General features: G+C 37.9%; 1 protein-coding gene across 5 annotated transcripts in view; it reads right to left on the bottom strand.

Annotated features, from left to right (window-relative positions):
• Ano4 (anoctamin 4) overlaps positions 1-25656 on the bottom strand; it is a 367952-nt gene that overhangs the window by 60192 nt on the left and 282104 nt on the right. For all 5 annotated transcript variants that reach the window (XM_076919930.1, XM_076919933.1, XM_076919932.1 and 2 more), the window contains 5 exons: positions 13337-13443; positions 7671-7726; positions 5392-5513; positions 3336-3470; positions 2203-2299 (listed from right to left, as the gene is read on the bottom strand). In XM_076919930.1, the coding sequence (XP_076776045.1) occupies positions 2203-2299; positions 3336-3470; positions 5392-5513; positions 7671-7726; positions 13337-13443 (517 nt within the window). The remainder of the gene's footprint in view (positions 1-2202; positions 2300-3335; positions 3471-5391; positions 5514-7670; positions 7727-13336; positions 13444-25656) is intronic.

Below are 25656 nucleotides of genomic sequence, written 5' to 3' on the forward strand. Positions count from 1 at the left end.
CCCCTCCCTGCCTCTTTAAAAAATATTGTCCCTATTCAACAAGGAGAAGTTGTGGAGAGTCATCATCCTGATCCCTTGGGTTTAGATGTCTGGTTATAATTATTTTATAAATTATAGACAGGTTGTCATTTTAAGAGATAATTTGGAAATGGTCATAATTTTGAACAGTGAGAAAATAGATGGGATGGATTACTAAATTTATTTTTAAGGAAAGCACTCTATAGCCACAATCTTACATTGGTAAAATCATTATAATCCACACAAATTAAAGTTATAAATTTACATTGGTATAGAATTTATAGATTGATGCAAATTTAAGGTTTTCATTGGTATAAATTTCTTATATTGGTACAAAATTTGAAATTAATATTGTTGCTCTTAGACATGCCCACGTAACTCATTTAAGAATACAAGGGCTTAGACCAACTCCTTCTAATAACTGCTATTACAAACTGTTTAGGATGATTAAGTAAGGCAAGTTAAGGACCAGACAGTAAACTCGTGGTTATATTAGATTCTGATCTAATTATATTAAGGTGCTTTCTACAAAATTCAAATAGAAATAGCTAAGAGTAGTCAAGGTTTAACAGTTCAGATACACTTCATATAGATAGTCTTTAAAAACATGAGAAATCCACAGAAAATGACATTTTGTATGAATTCATTATTAAAGATCATTTGACTGGAGACTTATCTGCTCCTGACAGTACCCCCTTCATGGTTCAAAGAAAAAAACTGAACATCAAAACCTCCATATAGATTTGATCCAGTTATGGCAAGGTAGCCACTAGACAAAAATTGCCCTAATTCTTCTACAGAAAAAAACTACTATTCAAGAAAGGTAGTTGACAGTTTAGCTCTACCAAGACAGAGTAAGTTAGTCCTTCATAGTTCTTGTTTCATTTAAGGTCTTTCAGATGATCCTGGCCCAGAAGGCTGAAGCCAGATGCTCCAACGGTTTGAGGATAGGAGACTGTCCACGGAGTCAGCTGTCTCTACAATTTAGATAAGTTTTGGAAGCTATGTTTTTGTGCTTCCTATATAGTCAGGTAATATTTAATTTGTTCTAGGATTTCTGATAGGGTTGAAGACTAAATATAGTCTCATAACCAGACTTAAGTTTTTTAGCATTGAAGAAGATGATATAGCTTTGAAAGGATGGCTAATTGTTATGATTGTGCTCAATTTATATCTGGGAGAAAAGAACCTCTTTTTTATTGGACAACAGAGGTGAAATGCTGGTGTTTTGATTTGTGCTTACATGGGAATTCGCATGTCCGCTGCAGGTCCCTGCCAACAGTTGGCTTTTTGACTGGTCAGTAAAGAACCAATGGCCAATGGCTGGGCAGGGGGAGAGAGGTGGGACTTTTAGGATTCCTGGGCAAGAAAAACAGAAGAGAGAAGGGGCAGAATCTCCATGACAGAGAAGCAGAGTGATCAGACTTAAGAGCCTGCTGACATGTAAGAGTCAGGGCAGCAGCCCCAGGGACCACTCTTCTGATTGAGTCTGGGGTAGCAGAGATGAAATATAAATTTGGCAAATATTAACTCAGGAATATTGGATGGGAGTGTGTTAGCCACACAGAGGTTCAGGAGTGGTCCAGCCATCATTGAGCTAGTAAGGCAGATTAAAAATAACTCTCTCTCTCTCTCTCTCTCTCTCTCTCTCTCTCTCTCTCTCCCTCTCCCTCTCCCTCTCCCTCTCCCTCTCCCTCTCCCTCTCCCTCTCCCTCTCCCTCTCCCTCTCCCTCTCCCTCTCCCTCTCCCTCTCCCTCTCCCTCTCTCTCTCTCTCTCTCTCTCTCTCTCTCTCTCTGTGTGTGTGTGTTTGATTCATGAATTTAGAGCTCTTGGGTGAGTATAGAGCTGTGCACCCCACTGGGAGCATAAAGCAGCATTTAACTGTTTACTGTTATATCACTAAAAAAAAAAATTAAACTGAACTTTCTCTGATTCCAACAGCTGTGTTCTTTGCACCATGCCATCATGTAGTACCTTGTGACAGTGCCTGGAGACACATGTTTTAGATATACTACATTCAAAAAGATATTTGCATTGGAATGCTGAATGCTGTTGTCTCCATCTTACAACACAGTCTGAGGTTCAAACATGGGAAATAACAGAGGAATACAATCACCCAGTGTTTCTCAGGAAAGTTTATGGTAAATTCCATCCCACCAATAATGATGCCCATTTAGAATTACCTTGGCATAGACACAGCTGTCTGATAGCCTCATGAATGGACAATATTTGTCACATACAGGACACATGATGATATCTGTTGCTTGGCAGACTTCTTTACTGAAAAGGAGAATAAAGAAGGGCTTCCTCTCAATGATGCAGACTATATTTACATTCTTCTGAAATATTGCTAGTGTCCAAGTAACAATTAAAACCAATATATTTATCTTATGCCCTCAGAAGCTTTTCAGTATTTTCTGATATTAGTGTGAAAAAACCCTGCATGTATTAATATTTTGACAAGTCTTATTTATAAAGCTTTCTTTACATATTAATAAATTAAACTTTGGGGAAATAAAGAAAAACCTTGTTATGCTCTGAATTGTAACAAAAAGAGCCTTTTACACAACATTTCACCATGTGAAGCAATTTCATACTGTTATAGAAACAGTAAGACATCCTAAAAGCCCACCTTTATCTATACACATGATAAAATCAATAAATTAGAGGAATAACTAAAAATGTTAATCCCTGAGGAAACCCAAATATTGTTAAAACATCACAAAAAGTAAAATATTTCAGTAGGCGAGAGGCAAAGTCAGTCATTCTTAAAAGGTACATTATTGCTTAGCGTCTCTGCAATCCAACCCTGCAATAAGATCTCTATAAATATCTGAAACCATATTCTGGTGAGGAAACCAACAGGTTGCTTCCTCTCTAGTGACTGACCATCCTGTAGGCATTAGTAACTTGTTGAAGGGTCTTTGTGGCTTAGGTACAGAGATTCCTTGTAGAAACACAGAATCTATGAAAAAGGATTGCTAGCTATTATTCTGCACCAGCAGTAGTAGGTACCAGTTTTAAGATGGGAAAAACTCAGAAAACAACTTGTAGCCACTGAATGGAAATGAGTAGTTCCAGGGATGGATGCTTACTTGCAAATCTGTCTGGAATTGTAACTCTTGCTCCCATGGCAAAAAAGACAGAAGCTGCAAGGGCAAGAGACACAAGAAATCTAGAGAACCTTTTTAATTGTTCACCACAGACTGAGAAAGTAGTGAAAATTATATATATTTAGGCCATGAACACCACCAAAGTATAAACTGTCATCTTCATATATTGAGAAGAGATGGACTCACCCACAAGTTCCCCGTACCTGACTTGGCAGTGATCCAGAGTGGTGACTCCGTACAAGAAGACAAACAACCCAATGAAGGCTGCGGGGAAGAGCATGCCTGTGTACCAGCCCAGCCAGGCGAAATACAGTCCAATCTTCTCTCCAAAATACCGCCTGTTTGGGACACAAAAACCATGAAACTGCAGTGACATGTGAAGTTCTGTGTCACAACACTTTGCTCAGTTATGTCACTTAGTAGGTGGTTTTCCAAGTAAGACGGACAAGGGGAGCCAAGAAAAGAAACAGCTATCTGGTCAACTCAAAGCTCTGAGATGAGCTTTCTCCCATATTACTTTATATTAGGGGAGTATGATTATCTTGCCCCTAAAGGGATATAGCTATACAGGACAAGAAGAATTTAAGATATGAGTTCACTAGATGCTGCACAACTCATTCTATTCAAGTCTTGGTAGATCAAGTCAGGGCCAACCCAGTCTTCTACTCTGCCATCTTGGTTCTACAGTCACGTCTGTGTAAACGCTGACCACATTCCGTCTTTTCATTCATCCAAACTAGTATACAGTTTATAAATTCTCTCATGCATTTTTAGCTAATCATTCATGGCCTGGTAATTTTTTCTAGGTGCTTCAAATGCTACTTAGAGCCTGTTGTAGGTAACCAAGTTTCTTGACTCCAGGGACTACAGACTAACTATACAACTCTAGTCAGACTGTTGTCCAGATGAAGATGGTTTACATTACCAACACTCTTTTGTTTCTCCTCAGTGTAGTTCTTTAAGAAAAGGGGCAGAGACTGAAGGACATTTTTTTGTTCCCTTCTGCCCCCTTGCTTATCACAGACTATATCTGGTCAAAAGAAAATGACCCTATGTATGGAAATATTTTTTCCTCACTTGGGTCATCTGTATTATTTGGTAAATACAAAGAAAGGGATGCAATTCATCAATATCTTGGTCTGTGCAGAGTAAACATGTGGTAAGCATGTATCAATAGCTATGGTTGGAAGGACAATTGCCTGGGGACAGAATATAAAGTGAGATATTTTTTGGTACTCCCTCCTGAGTTCTTTTATTTTTTTCCTATGGTTACCATTTTTGTAGGGCCCAGATATAAATGAAATATATCTAGCTAGTCTAAAGAATTAGATATGGCTCTCTGTCTAACGGACAATCTATGATGGTGGATTGCTGTCACTCGACCCTAAGAAATAGTATTTAAATAAATAATGAAGTGTCAGTGCACAATACTCCCATGGTACCAGATCTAGACAATAAAAAGTACAACAAAAATATAAACACACAATTATTGTAGGCTAACAGCTGGTTCATTTTTTGACCTACAAATTAAAAGTCTTTAAAGATCATTAGCATAAGACTAAAGTAAATTAATCTTGAAACAGTTCAGAATGACAATCCCTTATCTGTCCTATTTGCACAGATCACTGAGTCGTTGTTACTCTGAATGCTTGGCATCTGAAGTGTTTCAACTTTCAGATCTGTAGTTTTTGGATTTTGAAACATTTACATATACACAGTGGGGGTGTTCTTAGGAAAGGACCTAAGTCTAAACACAAAATCTATTTCTATCTATACCCATTCATTTTTACTTAGCTTCCTTATAGACTAACTTGTCACTGGGGCTCAGGTATGGAGAGCTCCCCTTGTTATGTCATATCAGTAAGTAGAAAGTTTAGCATTAGAGGAGCATTTTTGGCTTATAGAGAGTAGTCGACTGTGGGAAGTAATATTCTAGATCATCACTAATGTATTCAATAGATTAGTAGTATCTCTCTATAGGGTGACCCACTTTTTGTGGGGTCTTGTGGGAGGCCTAAGCCATCACCTCTGTCCCTTCCATGGTCCTTCTTTGAGGTCTATCTGAAAGAAACATCATCCTTGACAGTGTGAGGGTGGATTTACCAAGAACAGCTAGTGTCCCCTGAGAGGTTACTCTCAGGGAAAATGCCAAGTCAGAGCAGAGATGAATGTGTCCTCTCTAGGTAAGTTTACCCCAGAAGACAGAATGCCTTCATTATGAACTGCCATGTTTCTATGTACAGTTAGTTACAAACTCACCTTACAAGATCCAAAGGCTGGTACTTGTACCACACGCCCCAGGAAGCCCAGCACTCATACAGTAGATGTCGGTGGTTTACAGCTCCATGGGTTTTAATGGAGTTTTTACTTCTGTAACTTCCCTGAGATAAAAGCAGCACTGTTGGTGAGTGATACCAACCAATGAGGAAGCAGACAATGATACCTGTGTCTTAAGGTAGTAGTAGCCAGAGGGTTGAAAGCAGCTGCAAAGGGCTCATTCTCTGTGAAAGGCAACGCACTTCTACTTTAATCTGTTATTTTGGATTTGTCTTGCTGCTGATGTCAGCAAGTAAGGACCATGTGTTTGAGAGAATCAGGTGGGCTGATAGCCAAGCTCAGCTCTGCTGCTTCCTCACTGGAAACTTAGACAAATCTCCTAAAGTGTGAGCCCTACTTTGCTAATTCATCATGAAACTAATAATATTCACTTTGCCACATTTTCTTTCGTGGTTGGAATAGACAGTCTTGCTCAGAAGCCATGCCCAAGGCTGGTTTATTAGCTCTCTACTTTTCTTAAGATAAGCTTTAGTAAGTGGCCATAGCTGTGGCCTTGTCATGTAGACTTACAGACATGAAAATTTTTGAATGTAAACATCTGGACACCACCCTTGGATTCTAATGATCCAAAGGCAATGCAACTTCTTCATGGACAAGTGAGTCCAGAAAGATGTTCATGGCCTTCCTGATGATGTCAGTCTCACGGATGAAAGGTACCTTTGGAAGGAAACTAATTCACAGTAGTATAGTAAGCCTTCCGCAATAGAATTGTGACAGGGATTAAACAGGCTTGTTTCAGGTCAACCACCAACCTAGTGTGTGACTTAGCAGAGGGCAGCCAGCCTTTCTCTAAACCCTGGTTTTCAGTGTGAACATGAAACAAAGGTAACAGTAGCTTTCCACTTCGTTTCTGAAGGCTGTTTTGAAGCTAAATAACACAATCTAGTGAAACTGAAAGTCAAAAGAATGATGGCACAGTCAAGTGATCTGTGAATTATCTTTCCATAGAGGCAGGACTGTGCCAAGACATGAAAGTCCTGGAGAAGACCAGTGGTCACTGTAGGTCTGAACAGTTGCATCTTCTTACACACTCTCATGCCTGCTCATCCCTGACCATGCACACACACTTCTGTTCTTGACTAGCCAGTTTCAAGAGTGCCCACTGAAACCTTTTTGTAGGCAATGCTAGCTAGCCAATTACCACAGAAAGCCACCTTGGGCGAATATCAGTGACCAGAATGGAGAGCCTGCAGCTCCGAAAAAATAAAAATAAAAAAAAAAATAAATAAAAAACCTATTGTGTCAAAGTTTTGGCTGGCTATTCCTCCAATGTCTCCTGGAAAACCATGAATTAAGACTTCAGACTATGGCTTCTAGTTTTCTTAATAAATAAGGTTTTAAAAATTCTGCCTAACCTTTGATATCCTCTTGGTGTTAAAAATCAAGAAAAGAAACTTTTCAAGTCAAAACCAATATCTGTTTTGGAGAAGATTGTCATTCATGCAGAGTTGGACCGCCCTCTGAAGTATGTTCATCAGTCAAGTGCTAGTGGAGGAGCTGTGGTGTTTGTCTACATGTATAGAGCAGTTCACAGTTAGGGTTCAGCCCTATCTATGTAATGTCAGTTTCTCAATAATCATGAAGACTATTTCTGTAAACCTAGGGACAGATTCTAGGTTAAATAATCCAAGATCCAGTAGGAAATTCAGGTTAAAAGTCACCACAATTATACTTAGAAAAGTCAATACAAATGATTTACTAACGTCCCATTTAGTACTAAGTAAGTAAGTCACTGTCAACACTTACACATCTTACAATAATGAGTACAGCATTATTAACTTCCAGTCATTACATTTGCTTATCTAATACTTGGCAAAAAAAAAATGGTTTGCTCTCATTCTTTCAAAGAATAGCTGTAACTGTATTTATTGCAAAGTCTATACAGTTCAGGAACATTTGTCCTCCCTGGTACTTTCTTTCAATGCCTTTTTAATTGCATGACTTAGAGCTTTAAGTCATTTCTCCGAATTCATGCTGGGTGACTCTTGATTTAAGTGTTCTTTCAGTTACATAAAAAGATAGAAATAAATTTGATGCTGAGGGATAGATGGAGGGATAGGAGTAGACTCTCCCTAATTACTTCCTAAATAAGTTAAATCAATTCTGAATCTGTGCCTTATCAACAAATTAAAAGGACTATCTCTAGAAGCCAATTTTAGTAACCGGAAATTGAAGGGAGCTAAGAAGAGAAAACACAATACCTCATGCAGGGGAAAGGCAGCTTCATAGGAGCCATTGGTAAGCAAGCGGTTCAGACCTGAAGCAACAAGGAAGTCCATTTCAATGAACATTGAACTTGAATCTTCAGCTATTGAGACTAAGTAAAGACAGAGCTACACTTCTTGGAAAACACAGCCTAGGCTTTTCAATAGTGATTAAAACTAGTTTAGATTCCAACAGCTTAAAAAGAACCCTTTATTATATGCCAGGAAGTTGTGATCAAGTACTTGGAAAGCAGGGTTTTATTAATTCAAAATATTAAATTTCTCAAGATCAGATATATTCATGGCATATAAAGTGTACATTGTGCCATGACTACCAGAGTCAAATTAGTTAATATACACATCATCACCATGGGGTATATTAGATCCCTAAAGTCTGACTATTCAATATTCCACATGTAAGTGAGGTTATGAAGTATTTGTGTTTCTGGGTTAGGCTGAGCCCTCCAAGTTTACCCATGTTGCCACAAGGATTTTAAGGGATGAATGCATTTCAGTTTTCTACATGTATCGCACTGCATTCATTCAAACTAGATTGTTTCCATACCTTGACTGTTATGAATTTGCTCAATGAATATGAACTCATTTTTGAAAGTCTTTTTTTTTCAATTTACTGATTTTTCTGGATGTGTCCCCCAAAGAAGGCTTGCTGGATTATAAGTCATTTTAGATTCAATGCTTTGAAACCTATTGTTTGAAGCCTCTATATGGTTTCCCATAATGACTACACCAATTACTTTCCCACCAGTATTGCACAGGGCTTCTGTTTTCTTCTAACTTCCACTAGGACCAATTCTTGTCCTTTTGATAACAGCTATTATAATAGGTATTAAGTGGTATTTCTTTTGGGTTTTAACTTGGATTTTTTTCTGAGGCTTAATGACGTTAAACAGCTTTTCATATACCTGTTGTTCGGTTGTATGTTTTCTGGGGGAAAGTATCTCTTAACATCCTTTGCTCATTTTAAAATCAAGTTATGTGCTTTTAAAAACTGTTGAACAAGGTCATTAAATATTTCAGATATCAGTCCTTCATCAGAAACATGGTTTGCAATCATGTTCTTCCATTCTCTAAAATCCTCTACTTTTAAAATAGAAGGGTAGGTAGATTTTAAAGAATGTTTGGGGCAAGGAAATTAAAGTATGACTGACATATAATAATGAACACATACTTAAGATGCACTTTTATTAGGTTTTGATATATCTGTATCATCAGGGAGTCATCAACAAAGGCATTAAACATGCCCATCTCTTCAAAACCTTTATTTTGCCACTTTGTAATCTGCCTTTTTTTTGTGCTATCATCAAGACAAATATTGACCTGTTTTCTGTCACTCTCAATTTTCATTTATTTTCTAGACTCTCACATCAATGTTGACATTCAATATTAACTTATTTCTTCTGACTTGTTTTATTTGGAATGAGACTTTTCCATACTGTAAGCATAAGTGACTTCTTCCTCTCCCTCTGTTTCTTAAGACTGTTTATTTGTGTGTCTGTGTGTCTCTCTCTGTGTGTGTGTGTGTATGTTTGTGTCTGTGTAGTATATGTGCACATAAGTGCAGGTGCTCAAGTAGACCAGAAGAGGGCATCAAATCTCCTGGAAGTAGAATTAGATGATTTGTATCCATCCAACAAGTTGCTGAGAAGGGAACTCTGGTCCTCTGTAAGAACATCAAAAGCTGTTATGAATGAATCCAGTGATTCATTTCTTTTTATTGCTGAGTTCATAGCTTGAATGTATAATAATTTATGCAATCTCTTGATTATGGATACTTTGGCTGTTAATAGTTTAAGGTTGTAATAAATAAAAATTTTATTAGCATTTACAGATAAAGTTTTGCATGTGTACATGGATTCACTTTATTTCTGTTGTTTTATTCACTTTATTAGGGAGGTTGAGATGGATCTGGGAGGAGTTGAATGGATGAGCTGGGGGGGTGGTAGTGAATATGATCCAAATTTGTATGAAACTCTCAAATAATTAATCAAATAATTTTTAAAGATCTCTAAAAGGATGAAGAGGTTTTATATCTCTCAATAGGTTTTATTTCTCTTTTAAGGAGTGCTCTCTATACAATAAATCTAGACAAAAATCCAAGAGGCTTAGCCTAACAGGAATCTACGTGTGTAATCATTCACCTTTGTCCTCCAATGTTTGATACTTTTAATCATAGTAACATGCCAATGGCTTAAGATGCCTGACATTAAATGTTAATAAGGAACACACTTGAAATGCAAATATTAGTGGAATTTTGCATTTTATCTAACACATATCAATCCCTTAACAAATACATTTGCAATGAATGTGTAAATTATTGAATATGTAGTAACTGGGAATTTCCTGGAATCTCTGTTGAGAATTAGAAAAATCGGGACTCCTGAGGACCTATTAGATATTGAAGATAGCTTCGACTAAATCCCACTAATATTTATAGTCTGTCACCTTAACTCTCCTAAACACAAACTTGAGAATATAAATCAATTTTAAGAGTAATTGTGAATGTACTTGTACATAAATAAATCAATTGCTCTGTTTTGAAAGTGGGTTTTACTAGGTTTGATTTTCACAGTTAGAACACATTCAGAGAGAGGCTGAAAACCATACACAGTGACAGTTTATGCTGCACTAAAATACCTTTATGAATTATGTCTAGACATCAATACTCTTGTGTTATTTTTGATCAATGTTGGCTCATGCAAGGTGACATTTTCAGAAAGTGTATTCAGCATAAAACAACATGGGCTGAACATTGAGTCTATCACGAAGTTCAGTTTTCTTTTAATGCGTTTTCTTTCATTTATGAGACCTGAGATGATAATGAGATATTAAATAAATAGATCATTTGTAGTTTTACTTAATATTTTCCAGCAAATTATATGGGCTCAAAACTTACTAGTTAACAATTTATTCTTTGATTTATATTTTATAGGGGGAAGCTAAACCCCTTCCTTCATCATTGTCCACCCAGTGCCTTCATCTGGTAAAGCTTACTACTGTCTGATCCAACATCCAGAAATACCTCCAAGGCCCTGTTCTACTGCTGAGAAGCAGAGGCTAAAGATAACATCTGGAGCCAATGGGTAAGGCATCCATTTCTGACTTTTGACAAAAAGCAACCTTTTCATCATACATCCTGTAGGTAAGGCTGGATGCCCATACAAAATCATTTTAGCCATTGGATCTGCAACCTCAGACATCTCAGTAGCTCTGCCAAATCCAGAGAGACAACATCTAACAGTTTGTAAATGTAATGGCCTACACACAGATTCAGCAGAACAACTACCCCATGCAGTGTGGGAGAAATGTTGTCTAACATACCGTGAGAGGAACAGATTTGAGAGTTTCATGGACTCAAGCTCAGTGTGAGTCACTAGTGTAGTGAAAAAAAGGAAAAAAAAAAAAGCCAACCTACTTTGTTGCTAATCTGCAAAGGTAAAACTGTAGTGGAGAGAAATGAATAAGTACCCGTTCCATGCCTGGACACATGTGGAATGGATGGATTACCCAGACAGCATCAGTGCAGTTGGACTTAAGGACATTTAACTTTGTGAAGGTTATTCTTAACTCAGGTGGGATTATAACCAAACACAGCCCATAGTGTCGGCCATAGTCATCCTCCCTGGAGATGTGTCCTCTCCTCTTTGTCTTCGGTGATATTCCAGCTGGAAGGAATTACTTCCTCCTCTGAATTTCTATTGCTATTTTTTTGTTAATATTTACCATTTTTCACACCACTTCATCATATTGTCCTGAGATACTTTCAGAGACTGTGCTGATCTGCCACCTGAAGAGAACCACTGTTGACACTGATCTCCTGAATATTTAAGTATTGCCTAAATTACCTTTTTTGCATTAATTCCTTGAAAACTATTTGTTAAGACAAACTTCAGTTGTGCTAATACACAGCTTTCTAGCACATTTTTTTTTCAGTTCACATGGTTTCATAAACATACTACATAGCAAGTGAATCAGTGTGAAACTGGACAGAGCTAGTAAAAACTATTTCAAAACCTACAAATAACTCAAAAAGTAGTACCTTTAGTAATATTTACATTATTATTATTGACACACCCCACAACTTATAACACACTGATATGTTGAATGTCTACTACTGAAGATCACTAGTTCAGATGACATGTCATTATGAAGTGATGCTCATCTTTGCATCATCATTGTCTAGAAGGATAAACCAATACATGGTTGTTGAACCAAGCTGAAGTTCTGTTAGACATAATGGGTGACTTTCTTTCACCATTCTTACATAATCAAAAACTTCACAGCAGGAAGAGGGGGCAGTTTTGATGCCAAATGTTTTCATCTCACATTTTAAGCTGTTTTACAACTAATCCAGATAAAATACAATGAAGCCAGAGACTGGCTTTCAGTATTCCCAAGGAGCACTGAATGCAGTATTGTTATTTGTCAGAGAGTCTTGGTAGACGACTCTCTCAATTGATGATGAAGAAAGAGGAGTCTATTCAAGGACTGTGCTTTGAAAACTTGTCAGGAGTCAAAGATCTAGCACTCTCCTCAGCAAGTTTCTTAGGTATTCACTTCATTACTAGCAGTGCCTCAGTGTGTGGGTGACAGAGGGCATGTTTCTTGATATCTTTATACATTTCTTCCTGGGATAATGCTGCTTGTGAAACCTCTTCCCGTGACCAACTTTCCTGGAACCATCTAGACAGTTGTCCTGACTATCACAGAGAGCAGAGCTTCTGCACGTCTCCAGCAAACATCTTTGCTTCAGTTGTAGTTCTTATACCAGTTCTAGACCTCAGCTGATACAATGGTGGAGTAGAATCAGAGGACAGGGACCACAGAGGACAGGGATCACGGAGGACCTGCTATCCTCTCTTCTGTGCTCCTATCTTTCACCAGCCAGCCCTTCACAGCTCCAACCCCTGCCATAGTTAGCTATTTATCTTAAGATCTGCTCCTTTCCATGATGGATACTTTTGCCTTCTCATTGTCCCTTGACTGATATAGATCATTATTCAAGTAACGTTTTGACTGGGACAGAGATAAGGACAAAGCCACCCAAACCTTCCTGACCTATTTAGTAAAGCATGATCATATAGCACGGAAATATTCTCACAAAAGGCCTAAAATACAAAGTTTGGAGGCTATCTAATAGCAGAGAATGTGGCTTGTGTGACACAAAGCCATCTCTGCACTTGTGGCCCCTGCGGGTGATACCCTACCCTTCCACCTTTCTATCATTCCACACTATCCCCTGCCATTCTTGGCTCAGTTTGAATTTCATTTTCTCAAGGACGCTTTCTCTGACCACTCAATCTCAGTTACTTCTGCAGTCTACCTTTGAAATGATTCCCTTTATCATGTTTCATGTTAATTATTGTATACATGTATTCTTTTAGCTTTTTTATAATTGAGCTCTAAGAAAGACCTGCTATTATCCCCTTAATCCCTTGCTCGTGGGTGCTCCCCAATCCTGGCTGGATTGAATCTCTCAGTGATCATAAATTAATGAGATAAAATGCTGTTCAAAGAAAGTAATTAAAAGTGCTAAGTGCATGTGTGAATTCTCCATCAAGGGGGTAGGTAGAGGGAGTATGGAGGCTCAGGGGAAAGGTCTCTTGAATCCCCAAACACCAGATGTTTGTAATGGTAACACTTACCGATTTTGTTCTTTCCTTCCTCGTACTTTATTCTTTGTAAAATATGGTGCACGATTCTGCTTCTTGTGGCATTGTTGAAGAATGTGTCTTTGTTGTGGATGATGAAGCTGCACACACACACATACACATTGAAAGCACAAGTTAAGATAAATAGGAGCTAAGGGAATCTGCTTGTTCTAATTTGATGCTGCTGACATGGAGGAATCCTCAGGCAGTCCTAGAGGGTATGTCGGCAACAGCATGAAAGAGCCCAGAGAACACACCAGAGAGCTCATAACTCTGAGTAGTTTTGGTTCTTGGCATCCTGGGTACCAATTCCATTACAGTGGGAAAGAGTTTGGGCTATGTGGAATTAAGAAAGCTTAGACCAATAGCAAATCTAGGTCTTGTACCTTTTTTTTTTTATTTCTTCCAATTATGACCATGACATAAATCTAATTAGATATGAAGTCTGTTTTTACCTTCTTGTGCCATCGGTCATTCTCTCTCCCATGTTGTAATCACATACTGCTCCGCAGGGTTTAAGACTCAGAGTTGGCTTGAGTAAAGCAGACAGAAGTTGGGTAACAAGATCCAGTTTGGGGCAGGGCTAAAGTGAGAACTCTATGTGGGGCTGAGCTTTGAGCCCAGCCTTCCTTTCCATAGTCTGTCCTGGCGAAGACTTTCCAAAGCACACACTTAAGGTGTTTGCTCTCATTTAATTGTCCTGCCAGTTCCAATGTGTATAGCGGCGAGCTAGCTCTCTAATTCCCCCCCCCCCCCTTTCTCCCACTTCCTTCCTCTCAACAGAAATATTGGCTTTGCGTTTCTAGTAGCCATGTCACTCAAAGGATGTGTGTTTCAGGTAACAGACACAATGTCTAAGGCATATCATTCACCATGAATTGGCCATGTCTTCGCTTTCTAAAAATAAGCATGATGAATGGTAGACTACCATCAATATTATACATGGATTCACCTCCCCAAGTATATGGTCTATCAGCCCAGTAAAATTAGAGTGGATCCTTCCTATAAGTGGGATGCCATCTGAAGGTGTGGAAGTGTTGGCTGCTATCTCCTCCTAACTGAGCTTGAAGATATTTGTTCCAGCAAGTTTCTGTTGTTCTTAGCTGTATCACAGCTCCTTCAAAGAACAATCCTTTTGCCTCTGAACTGTCTCTCTCACAACTCTTGACCATCAAGTACTTTGTTTACATGTTTTCATCAGATGTTTATAGAAGATAATCTATAAGGCATTGATCATATATTGATAAGGAAACAGATCTTTGTCTTTGAGATTAAGTCTAATGAGGAAGACAGATCATACATGACATGAACTTCCTAGTATGTCAGGGAAAGGCAGACACCCTTCTTTTGCATGAATATTCTCCGGTTAAGAATGCGAGCTGACTTGGAAGAAGCAGCTGACACCTAGCTCTGAGGCTCTAGTATCTCATGGGTGGCTAGATTGCAGGTCCAGGAGGGCATGGAGGGTTTGCATCAGTGGGAACTGCCATCACATGTTTTTGTAGAAGACCAAAGAAGGGGAAAAGACAAAACTGGCCCAGAGGAAGGATGAACTACTTGGGTTTCATTTGGGGACCAAAGTTAGGAAGAGGAAATTGGGAAGACACATAAAGGAGAGGAAAAGCCAAGGATGTGGAATTATGAAAATCATATTGGCTGACTTCTTAGAGAAATATCTCTCCCACTTTCCTTCCTTTGAGGTCCCACACAGATATGGCTCTAAGGGCAATTTGATATGAAACAGGAGAGAAACCTGAGCAGCTAAAGCAGCTGCAATGCTTATCTCAGATTTTCACTTGGGTTGTTTAGATATTTTATGGTGCCAAAGAGTAAAAGGAGAAAATCAAAAATTACACCACATGTATTTCTTTCTAAATTTGTCCTTTGTTTGTTCACCTTAGTGAGGCAGGTCATTACATTTTAATATCAAATAAAGATGTCACAAACAATTAGACAACAAATAAAAAAAACCATTTAGACTTAAATTACAAAGCTCATGAGCTCAACCACATTTGATGGGAAAATCAGAACTAAAAGCCCATGTCTCCTCCATTAAATGGTTTTCTGCTTCCATCTCTTTTCATGGCATCTTTTATATCATCTGAGAGCATGCAGTAGTTCTCTATAATAAGCCTCATGGATAAAATTTTGTTTTCCTTCTTTTTATATCTAGGTTGTACCTAGAATATGGACAGCCCATAATGCAAGCAAACACGGTGGGCATGAGCCAAGGACCGTTCTAAGCACCCAAAACCACAAATGTATTCAATCCTTTCAACAACTCATGAGGTAAAAAACTTACTTGCTCAGCCTTACAAGCAAAGGATCAGAGAGGTTAAGGCATGTAGTCCAAATTATTTAGCTAATAAGATGCAGGGTCAGGATTAGAACTCAGATCTTCCTGGATGGAAGGGCTTTCCTCCTCACTATCCCATTTGTCTGTCTTTCTATACTTGGGATACTTCCTAATTCCTAAAAGTTGGCACTAAAAGTTTGGCCAGAACTCTGCCTGGAATGTTCTTGTTCCCATTCACTTTGTAAATCAGCTCAGGCCCTTCTTCCCTCTCTAATACTCTTGATTGATGCCCCTCTCCATCATTACTATAAACAGTAGCATGGCATTGAAAAAAAGCCATAGATGGGATGAGAAGGGATAAAGGAGTTGAGCCTTGGGCATGCTCAGCATCTCTGGCTTTTCCCTGAAGATGCTGAACTTAAATAGACCCCAGTCCATTCCCAACTTTTGCCACGTACTATGTGGTACCTGGCTCATAGTTGGGAGTTAAGGTTTTCTCATCTGGGAAATAAAAAACATTGCTTCCAATAGCCTCAGAGGTTTTTGTAAGAATTAGGCAAGATGATAAACAAATGATTAGGAAGGTCTCAGAATTAGGGGTCTTCACACCTGTTGGCTTTACTACTCTGTAGCAAGTCTTCCATGAATCCCTGCTTCTCCATGTGAGCCTCTTGGGGGCAGAGACTGCCCATGCACTTATGGATTCCTCACACTAGTATAGGGAAAACACACAGTAATCTCCAACGTAGCACTAAAGGAGCTAACCTTCTGGAGAACACTGGCTATCTTATCTTCTTACACCTTGGTCTCTTCTCCAGTTCATGGAGTTCTTTCTACTCATCCCATTTCTTCCAGATACCCATTGAGTCATTCCTTCAACACTGGATGTTTAAGGCATTGGACTCTGTTTTATGAGCTTTCTCTCTTAAATAGGGGGAATTAGAGAAGGGACAATGATAAATCACTATACTGTAGTTTTCATGCTTTTCTTAGCCACAAAATATCACACACATACGCACGCACACACACACATGCACAAGGACATGGACACAGGCATGGACACACAGACACACAAACCCACAGACACACAGACACACAGACACACAAACCTACAGACACACAGACACACAGACACACAAACCCACAGACACACAGACACACAGACATATGGACACTGACCTGACCAATTCTAGCAAATTCATCTCTCAAAGCCACAAGTCTCTGAAGAGGAGTCTACAAGCTTAGAAACTTGGATCTGCTCTTACAAAATCCTGGGTGGATATTGAAGAAATATAGAATCTTTGGGGGTCATTTGACCAGGTTGGTCAATATCATGTAAATATCTTCATATTACTTTCAATCTAAACTTCTCTTTTGGCAAGAGAAGTTTAACAATAGTTCCTTTATTCCACTGATATGGTTGTCCACATGAAAGTCACAGACATACAAGGATGTTTACTATGGCATGAATTATAATAGTAAAGGCTAGAAATCGCCCACCTAATTCATCAAGTGGGGGACAGATGAGCATGGAGTAATACATTTCCACTGTGGATACTCTGCAACTGGAAAGACTGACAACTCACAGTAAATATTACAAACATCCAAAATGAACCAGGCATTGTGGCACCAGCACAGTGAAAGAGGAAAACAAGGTTCAAACAGGCAAAGAGCTGTTTGTGTTAGGGAAGGACATGTGCACACAGATGTATTAACACACAGTGCTGATCCATGTATAGAATGGCCATAGAAGGATGTATATAATATATGTAAACACACACATATATACATATATGTGAATATACATGCATATATATGCATATATACATACGAATAAAAGAATAAAAATAAAATTTCAAGAAACAATCTACTTGTTTCATGTCTTGTTTATTTGTAAAAGGACATTCTAGGAGCACAATTTGCCCATGTCAACCTGGGACAAAACAAGTCCCAGATCCAGGCATGGTGGTACACACCTTTAAGCTGGGCTACCCCTTTTGCTGGAGACCTACATAAGGGCGTTGGAAGAAGGATGATTCGCTCTTCTTTGCCACTTGCATTTACTTGCCAGCACATCTGTCGGAATCTATTACAGAAGACAAGCTGAAACAACTACCCTTGTGGGACTGAGCAACTACTAGATTCCTGGACTTCCAATTCACAGATGACCATTGTTGGGGAGTTGGACTGTAAGTCATCATAATAAATTCCCTCAATATAGAAAGACATTCCACATGTTCTGTGATTCTAGAGAACCCTGAATTACATATCTCAATGTCTTTTTTGCTAAGAGGGGAGGGATGAGGAAGGCCCATGCTGTGTTTTAGCTATAAATATCTTAGTGTTGTATTTGCTTTTTACTGATTGGCTTTTGCAATGGGCAACGATTCACAGAGGTACAATAAAATCTTACCATATGTGGAGTTGTTTAACAAGTAAATGGTATGCTTTTCATTGCAGAGCACTGTACCCTGGGATTGTGAATAGTACATGAAGTGATGGAACATGGGTATCTCAGGCATTACATATTTATGTATTTTTAATGTACAACATGGAAAGGTGAAACTAACCCAGCTTCTCTCTCAGACCTGACTCTACACTTATTAGTAAAAGAGAGGAAGACATTCAAGGGTATGAGTTGAGGAAAAGTATTCACAAATGCTTAGTTTAGAGTCAGTTTATAAAACATGTCAACTTCAAAGCAGGAAAGGTTTTTGCTAAACTTTTCTTAGAGCCCCTGTATCAGGAAGTGACCCCACCTTCATTGCACTTTAAGTTAATCAGAATCACCTAGAGTTGAACACTTGGGAACAGAAATTTCAGTGATGACAAAAGCACTCTCCATCCTTGCTATGCAATATTGTACCCTTCCACTTAATGTACCTACTGAGAACCTGAGCTGTGGGTAATGCACCAATGAAAGTAAATTTTAATTTAATCTAATTTAATTTAATCTAAAATTTAATTTAATTGTAGTTGAGGCTAGTAGACTCCAAATTGACAAGTTAGCTGTGTCATGATTGATACTTTCGGCACTGTGCAGAGTCCAGTCCTATCTTATTGAGGGAATATCAACCCTACCTTTGCATTTGTCAACTGAAGCAGAGGAATATTGAGGGATGAAGAATGCCCTATAGAGCCATTTGTAGACTGACTGAAGACTTGGGCTCAAGTTTTATTGGCCCATTAAATCTGTGTCTTCAATAAAACCCTCTGAGTATTTGGGGGAACATAATTGCTTGTTTGAAAAATGAGAATTTTTATGCCTTAGTGCTCAAGGAAAGGGTTAGCTATCATCCAAAACAAAACTTTTGATCTCTAGTTTTATAAAAGAAAAAAGTCTCTTCCTCTATTCCATTTTTAAAAACCTGCCATGTACTTAATTTCACAAGTCACGAACTTAAATGTATTCCTCCTGTGTCCAACAACATCTAGTCCACCAAGTTCTTAGATTTCTCTAGTCAACTGCTCTATTTAGATCATTAAAGTAAGCACTCTCAACAGTGTGAAAATAACCATGATTTAAAAGTGCAAAAAGTAATAACTTTGTCAGGAAGTATTTAAATATATGGAAATGGTGTTCTACAATAATTTGATAATTATAGCTATATAATTGACCTTTATATATTTAAAAATTGAAAACAATGTCAAAGAAGGAAAAGACCCAGATGGCATATCAGAACAACTCTCTTGTTTCTGAAATGGGTTAGCCTGGACTATGTGCCAGCTAGATTTCAGGATGGATCTACAGGTGACTGCTCTGGTACCTTGGGTTTTTTTTTTTTTTTTTTTTTTTTTTTTTTTTTTTTTTTTTTTTTTTTTTGTTGTTGTTGTTGTTCTGCATAGTTAAAATAGTGTCTATTGCAGTTATTTTGCCTTTGTCTCATCACTACATATTGGAAATGCTGGGATAGAATATTTGCTTATCTTTTTCATTCACAGATTTTTGGCCACAATGGTACTGGACCCACAGATTTTCATCTGTATCTAACCTGAGACAGAATAGCATATTCTATGCTTTGAGCTTGATGTAATGTTGGATGGGGGCTATAAAAACCTTGGGATGTGAGTGGATTCTCCTATCTATCTACCTATCTGTCTGTCTATCCATCTGTCTATCTGTCTATCTGTCTATCTATCTATCTATCTATCTATCTATCTACCTACCTACCTACCTACCTACCTACCTATCTACCATCCAAATGTGGAAAATAACAGTAAATTATAGCTAGAGGATACTATGGTAGAAAATAAAAAAATGACCAAAATTTACCCTTATCACTATTTCCTCCATACTACATTGGGATGTGAATTTCTTGCTCTTTGCATCAGTGGGCAACATCTATTATCTTTACTCTGTAAATTCGAATAGCACTTGTGACTTATTTCAAAGAGGTTATGAGAAAAGCGATCTCAGACATGGGTCTTCATTTGCATTCTTAGCAGCTTGGGTTGTTGCCCCAAGTCTAACAAGGTGAAGAAGCCAAAACTAGCCTCTCTGAAGATGAGACAATAAAGAAAGGGAAGAGCTGGCACCAACTGCCAGATGAGCAAATGAAAAGTTACAGCCATATGTTAGTTTCATATGAATCCAGCAGAAGACTCTCCCAGTTGAGTCCAACATAATTGCAAATAGGGTGACTGCTGTTTAAAACCAATGTGTGTTAGAGTAGATTGTTTTCAGAGCAATAGCTAGCCAATGGGCCTTTTCTGATGGTTACAGTTATATTACTTCATAATTCAAAAAAGTAAAGGTTAATCTCCTCAAAATAAATATTTCAGGAAACTTCCTTAATTAGACTTTTAAATAGAGATTTCTATTTTAGCAGAGAGAAGCAAAGGTGATACAGCTAACTGTCACTTAAATTATGCCCTCAAATTAATGAAAAGCTAACTAGGAACAAAGCAAGCAATTAATTTTTTTTTATGTGACAAGACCTATTTTGAGAGTATTTTGGGCTTTAGGCAACTGGAATGCAAAGCTTAATTTTTTATCTTAAAAGTGCTTGTTAAAAGAAAAAGAATGAGGGGATTATCATATCAAATATATAATAGTCAAAGTTCAGACAGGTAAAGGTTTTCAAGCCTCTTTTAAGGATTAAGGCAATAAGCTTCTGGAAGAGTAGGACTTTAAAAAATTCCAATAGTCACTTCTAATTGTGCGTCATGATAGAATCTTTACTGAGAGTTAAATATGGATTAAATATCTGCTCTTGAGTCTTCTGGCTAAAGATGGGAAATGCAGCATTTGCATTCAACTTGTGACTTTTTCCAAACCCAAGAAAATGCGACAGTAGCATGTCACCATGTGATTGAATAGAAACTCAAGAAAGATCCAAATACACAGGTGAATGCATGCAATTGAAACAGAAAAGGAACAATTCTGAAAGTGACAAGTTGGGTCAAAAGTCAGTTGAAAGCCTCATCAGCAATTAGAAAAAAACCAGAATAATACTAGAACCCAAAGGCAAGGTTGATGACTTATCACTCATAAGCAAAAATGAGAGAAAAGTAATAAATGAACAGAGTATACCCAATTTCTGTGACACTACTAAAGATCAAACCTATAAAACTGAGAATAAATGGGGAACCTAAGTTACAGGTTATGAGCATAAAAAACCTTATTCAATAAAAAAGCAGAAATTTCTTAGATCCTGGAGAAGTCATCATGATCTGGCACAAGAAGCCACTTAGAGCCTCAAATGGATGTTATAAAAAAAAATCTCTCCATGATATATTACAAGTGGCAAAAGTACCAAACTAAGAAAAAAACACCAAGGAAAAGTACACATTCACTTATGAAATTAAACCTGTCACTAAAGGCCAGTAGTGAGTGGGATGATTATTTCAAACCCTCTGTGTGTGTGTGTGTGTGTGTGTGTGTGTGTGTGTATGTGTGTATGAACAGTGCCAACTTAGATTACAGGTTATACCAATGTCTGCAAAATTATCCTCCAGAATCAATGGAGAAGCAAAGACCTGCCAAGAAAAGCATACACTGACAGAATTCTGAATGACACCTTAGAAAATTTTAACCTAGAAGAGGAAGCAAGAAAAATACAACCTTTAGTGCATGGGAGGTAAGAAGCATGATGAAGTCACAGCAGAACAGATGGGACTTTAGCTCATTTGTAGAGTTCTAATCAAACATGCAGGAGGCCATGGGCTCAATCCTTAATACAGCCAGAAGGAAAAATGAACAAATCTCATTATAAGTACAGAGAAGCTGAAGAGAGATAGGAAAGAGTTGGACAGTATTGATTGAGAAAAACCATCAAGTTTCTGTTAAATAAAGGAGAAAGCAATAAACATAGATCATACAAAGTGCACAGGGGTAGAAAATACAACAAAATAATAGGCATTTGTATATAACTTACAATAGCAACCCTGGCTGTAAATAGTCCCAGTTCTTCTAATAACAGTTCAGTCTAGCTTGTTGAATACATTAGCATTCAACAAGTTCATACTCCCCAAGAAATTCATCTCCCCAGCAAAACATATACACACAGAGAAGGTGAAAGGGCTCAAAGGATATTCCAACAAGCTAATTCTGAAAACAGACAGGAGTAGCTATATTCATATCCAATAAAACAGATTTTTAAAGTCAAAATTAGTCAGATGAGACAAATATGATTTCATGTATTGCTCAAGGGAACAGTTTCTCAAGAAAATGTAACAATCATAAATACAAATGATCTGAATACTGTAGAATTTACTTTTAGGAAACAAACACTATGGAATATAAAGGGAATGATTGGTCCAACACAACAATAATGGGAGGACTTTAATACCACACTCTTACCGGTAGAGAGAACATTAAAACAAAATACTCGCAAAGAATCCAATGGACCCCGTAAACACCAATGGTGCATCATATTCAATAGCTGAAGAATATACAGGTTTTCCACCAACACATTGAATTTTCCTCAAAATGTCAACTTTCAGGCCATAAAGCAAGTTTAAAGAAACACACCAAAGCTTGGAGAGATGGATCACTGGTTAAGAGCAGTTGGTCCTCTTGTAGAGGGCCCAGGTTCTGTTCCCAGCATCTATATGGTGGTTAACAACCATTGGCAACTCAAATTCTAGGCCAGAAATGTCCTTTCCTAACCTCCTCAGACACCAGGCACTCATGTGGTGCATAAGCATGTATGTGGGCAAAACACACATACAAATAAAACAAAATAATGAATAAATCTAAAAAAAAAATATTTTAACCCCCTTTTTTTGAAGAGACACCCTCAAAGTTGAAGTAATTTTTAACTTTATCAGTTTATAATTAAAGAAGAAATCAAGTTAGAAAACTAAAGCAATTATATTAAACAACATGGAAACCAAATAATAATAAATTTCTGAGGTATAGCTGAAATAATAGAGCATTAAAAAATCCTAGAATTGAATTAAAATCAGAATGTAGCATATCAGAACATATGGCATCCAATGAAAGCAGTGTTAAGTGGGACATTTATAGCTGTAAGTGTCTATAGCAAAAGCAGGGAGACCTCGAATAACTTAATGATGTATCAATGTCTTTAAGAAATAGGAACAAGTCAAACTCTCAAGTACCAGAAGGAAATAAATAATAAAGAGCAGAACAGAAATATATGGAAGGAAGTCAAAAGAACAGCACATCCATCCAGATGTTGGGTTTATTTTGAAACAACAAACAAAAATTGACAAATTCTTAGACAAACTACCTTGTAAGAGAAATAAACAATCTTGTAAGACTATTTCACATTTTTGCCTTTAGACTGTGGTTATACGTTATTTTAATTTTACTTAGAGTGTCATAGGGAGAAAGGGACAGTAGGAGAGAGTAAGGTTTTTTTAGTTGTATACTTGCCAAAGTTATCTAAAGTTATAAGATCCTTTTCTCCTTCTGGGTTGCCTCATCTAGCCTAGGAGAGGAGGTGCCTTATCTTACTGCAACTTGATGTGTCATGGCATGGGAGGCTTGCACCTTTCTAAAGGGAAGCAGAGGAGTGGGTGGGGGGAGGGGCTGGGAGGAGAGGAGGAAGGGGACACAAATAAAATAGAATCATTTTGAAAACAAAGATACCCACTCTGATATACATTCAGAATTCTCACAGTAACTAGTGTTGTCTTTAATGTTCAATGTTTTACACAGTGGAGTACAATCAAGGCTGGCTCTAACTGGAAGGAGACTCTATGGAGATTATTGATCTACCTCTCTGGATAGAGAGAATTTACTTTTTATGAGCTCACAAACCTCTAAACATATTTAATCTAGACTGCAATATTTTCAAGAACATTTGGAGCCCCTGGTCTGTTTTGTTTTCTCCTAAGAAACACAGCTATGTTATAACATTAAGATGGGGAGATGACATCAAGATGGACTCTAGTAATATCTACTTTCTTGGTAAATGGTAAAAGCAAGCAGCAGTTGGGGTAAGCACTATTTGAGCTTAGAAACTCCTGTCACCCTCTAAGTCAGTGGTTCTCAAACTTCCTAATGTTGCGACACTTTAATACAGCTCATGGTGTGGTGAAACCCAACCACAAGATTATTTTATTGCTACTTCATAACTGTATTTTTGGTACTGTTATGAATCATAATGTAAAGGTCTAGCAGGGGTACAGGAGGGGAAGGACTCAACTCTATTTAAGGAGCAGGCCAGTAAGAGTTTTACCATGCTCCAGTGAGTATATAGATAATACAAAATGGATTTTTTGTTGTTTTGTTGTTTGTTTGTGTGTGTGTGTATGTGTGTGAGACAAAGGCAGAGGGCTGGACAGGACTGGGAGATAAATGTGATCGGGGTGTATGGCATGAAATCCTCAAGGAATCAATAAAAATATTATGTTAGAAAAAATAGACTCATAAAACACAAAAACAGATGGTTTCTCAAATATTAAGACAATTCACCTATCTTTAGAACCCCCAGCTACTCAAAACTTTGCTTTTCAAATGATTAGGTGATATCTTTGATCCTTAAACTTAAGTTTTATGTCAATAGGCTCCACTTGAAAGGAACCACATGATTTTCAGAGGCACAAACCTTAGGGTTTATGGCTTGTTTTTACTGTCATCTCAGCTTAAAACTTTCAAGATCACAGCTACATCCCCTGTGCCTCTGCAGAGCAACCCCAATAGCATGCATATCATGGATTCTACTGCCAGCAAGGAATTGCAATAAAACAAGTGTCCTGAGACTGCTCTGTGTCACTGGGGTACCAAAAGAACATTAATACTACTGAAATCAATCTTGTATCTCATTGCCTAAAGGATTCTCCTAAGACTTCAGATCGATGATAAGAACAAAAAAGAAACTCCAAATGCCCTGAAAGGAAAATTACAGCAGAAAGTTTCTGCTCTAGCAATCAATATCTTCAGATATCTATGCTGTGAAGATTTAAGAGACAACTTGGAATGTAGTACTAATACATATGAACATATCTGGAATAGTGAGGACAAAGTTAGTTTGAAGTGATTTTATTCCAGTTCTGATCAGAAAGTCTCCCAAGCATCCTCAACACAAATGAGCACCCCAGGCCTGAGTCCCACTGCTGCTGCCACCAAGCTTATTCTTTCCCCAAACCTTGGAATTTTGTGGACTGGCAAATATATATGGCAATGCAAGGCTGCACAGTAGCACTCCAAATGTGTATGTCTGCATCCCGATGTCTAGAATTTGTCAATGCATCAATCTGTATGGCAAAGAGGAATTGTGTTGCAGATAGAATGTAGGCTGTTCATTGGCTGACTTGAAGACTGAGGGTGCCATGGTTTAAGTGGGGTTTGAGAGCCAACATCATGATATTAAAAAGTGACAGAACATTTTAGAGGAGGTCTTGAGACGTGGGAATGGAATGGTTCTCATGAGAGTAGGTTGTTACAAAAGAGCAAACCTGTCCCCTCCCCATTAACTTGAGTTTTCTATACTACCATGTGTCTAGACATTACTCTATCAACTAAGCCACCCTCAACTGGAAGTCAACCCCAGGGTCAAGGTCTTGGATTTCTAGAACTGTGAGCTAAATGAATATTTTTTCTTCA

The sequence above is a fragment of the Arvicanthis niloticus genome, chromosome 22 (genome assembly GCF_011762505.2).
Source record: "Arvicanthis niloticus isolate mArvNil1 chromosome 22, mArvNil1.pat.X, whole genome shotgun sequence".
Lineage (NCBI taxonomy): Eukaryota > Metazoa > Chordata > Mammalia > Rodentia > Muridae > Arvicanthis > Arvicanthis niloticus.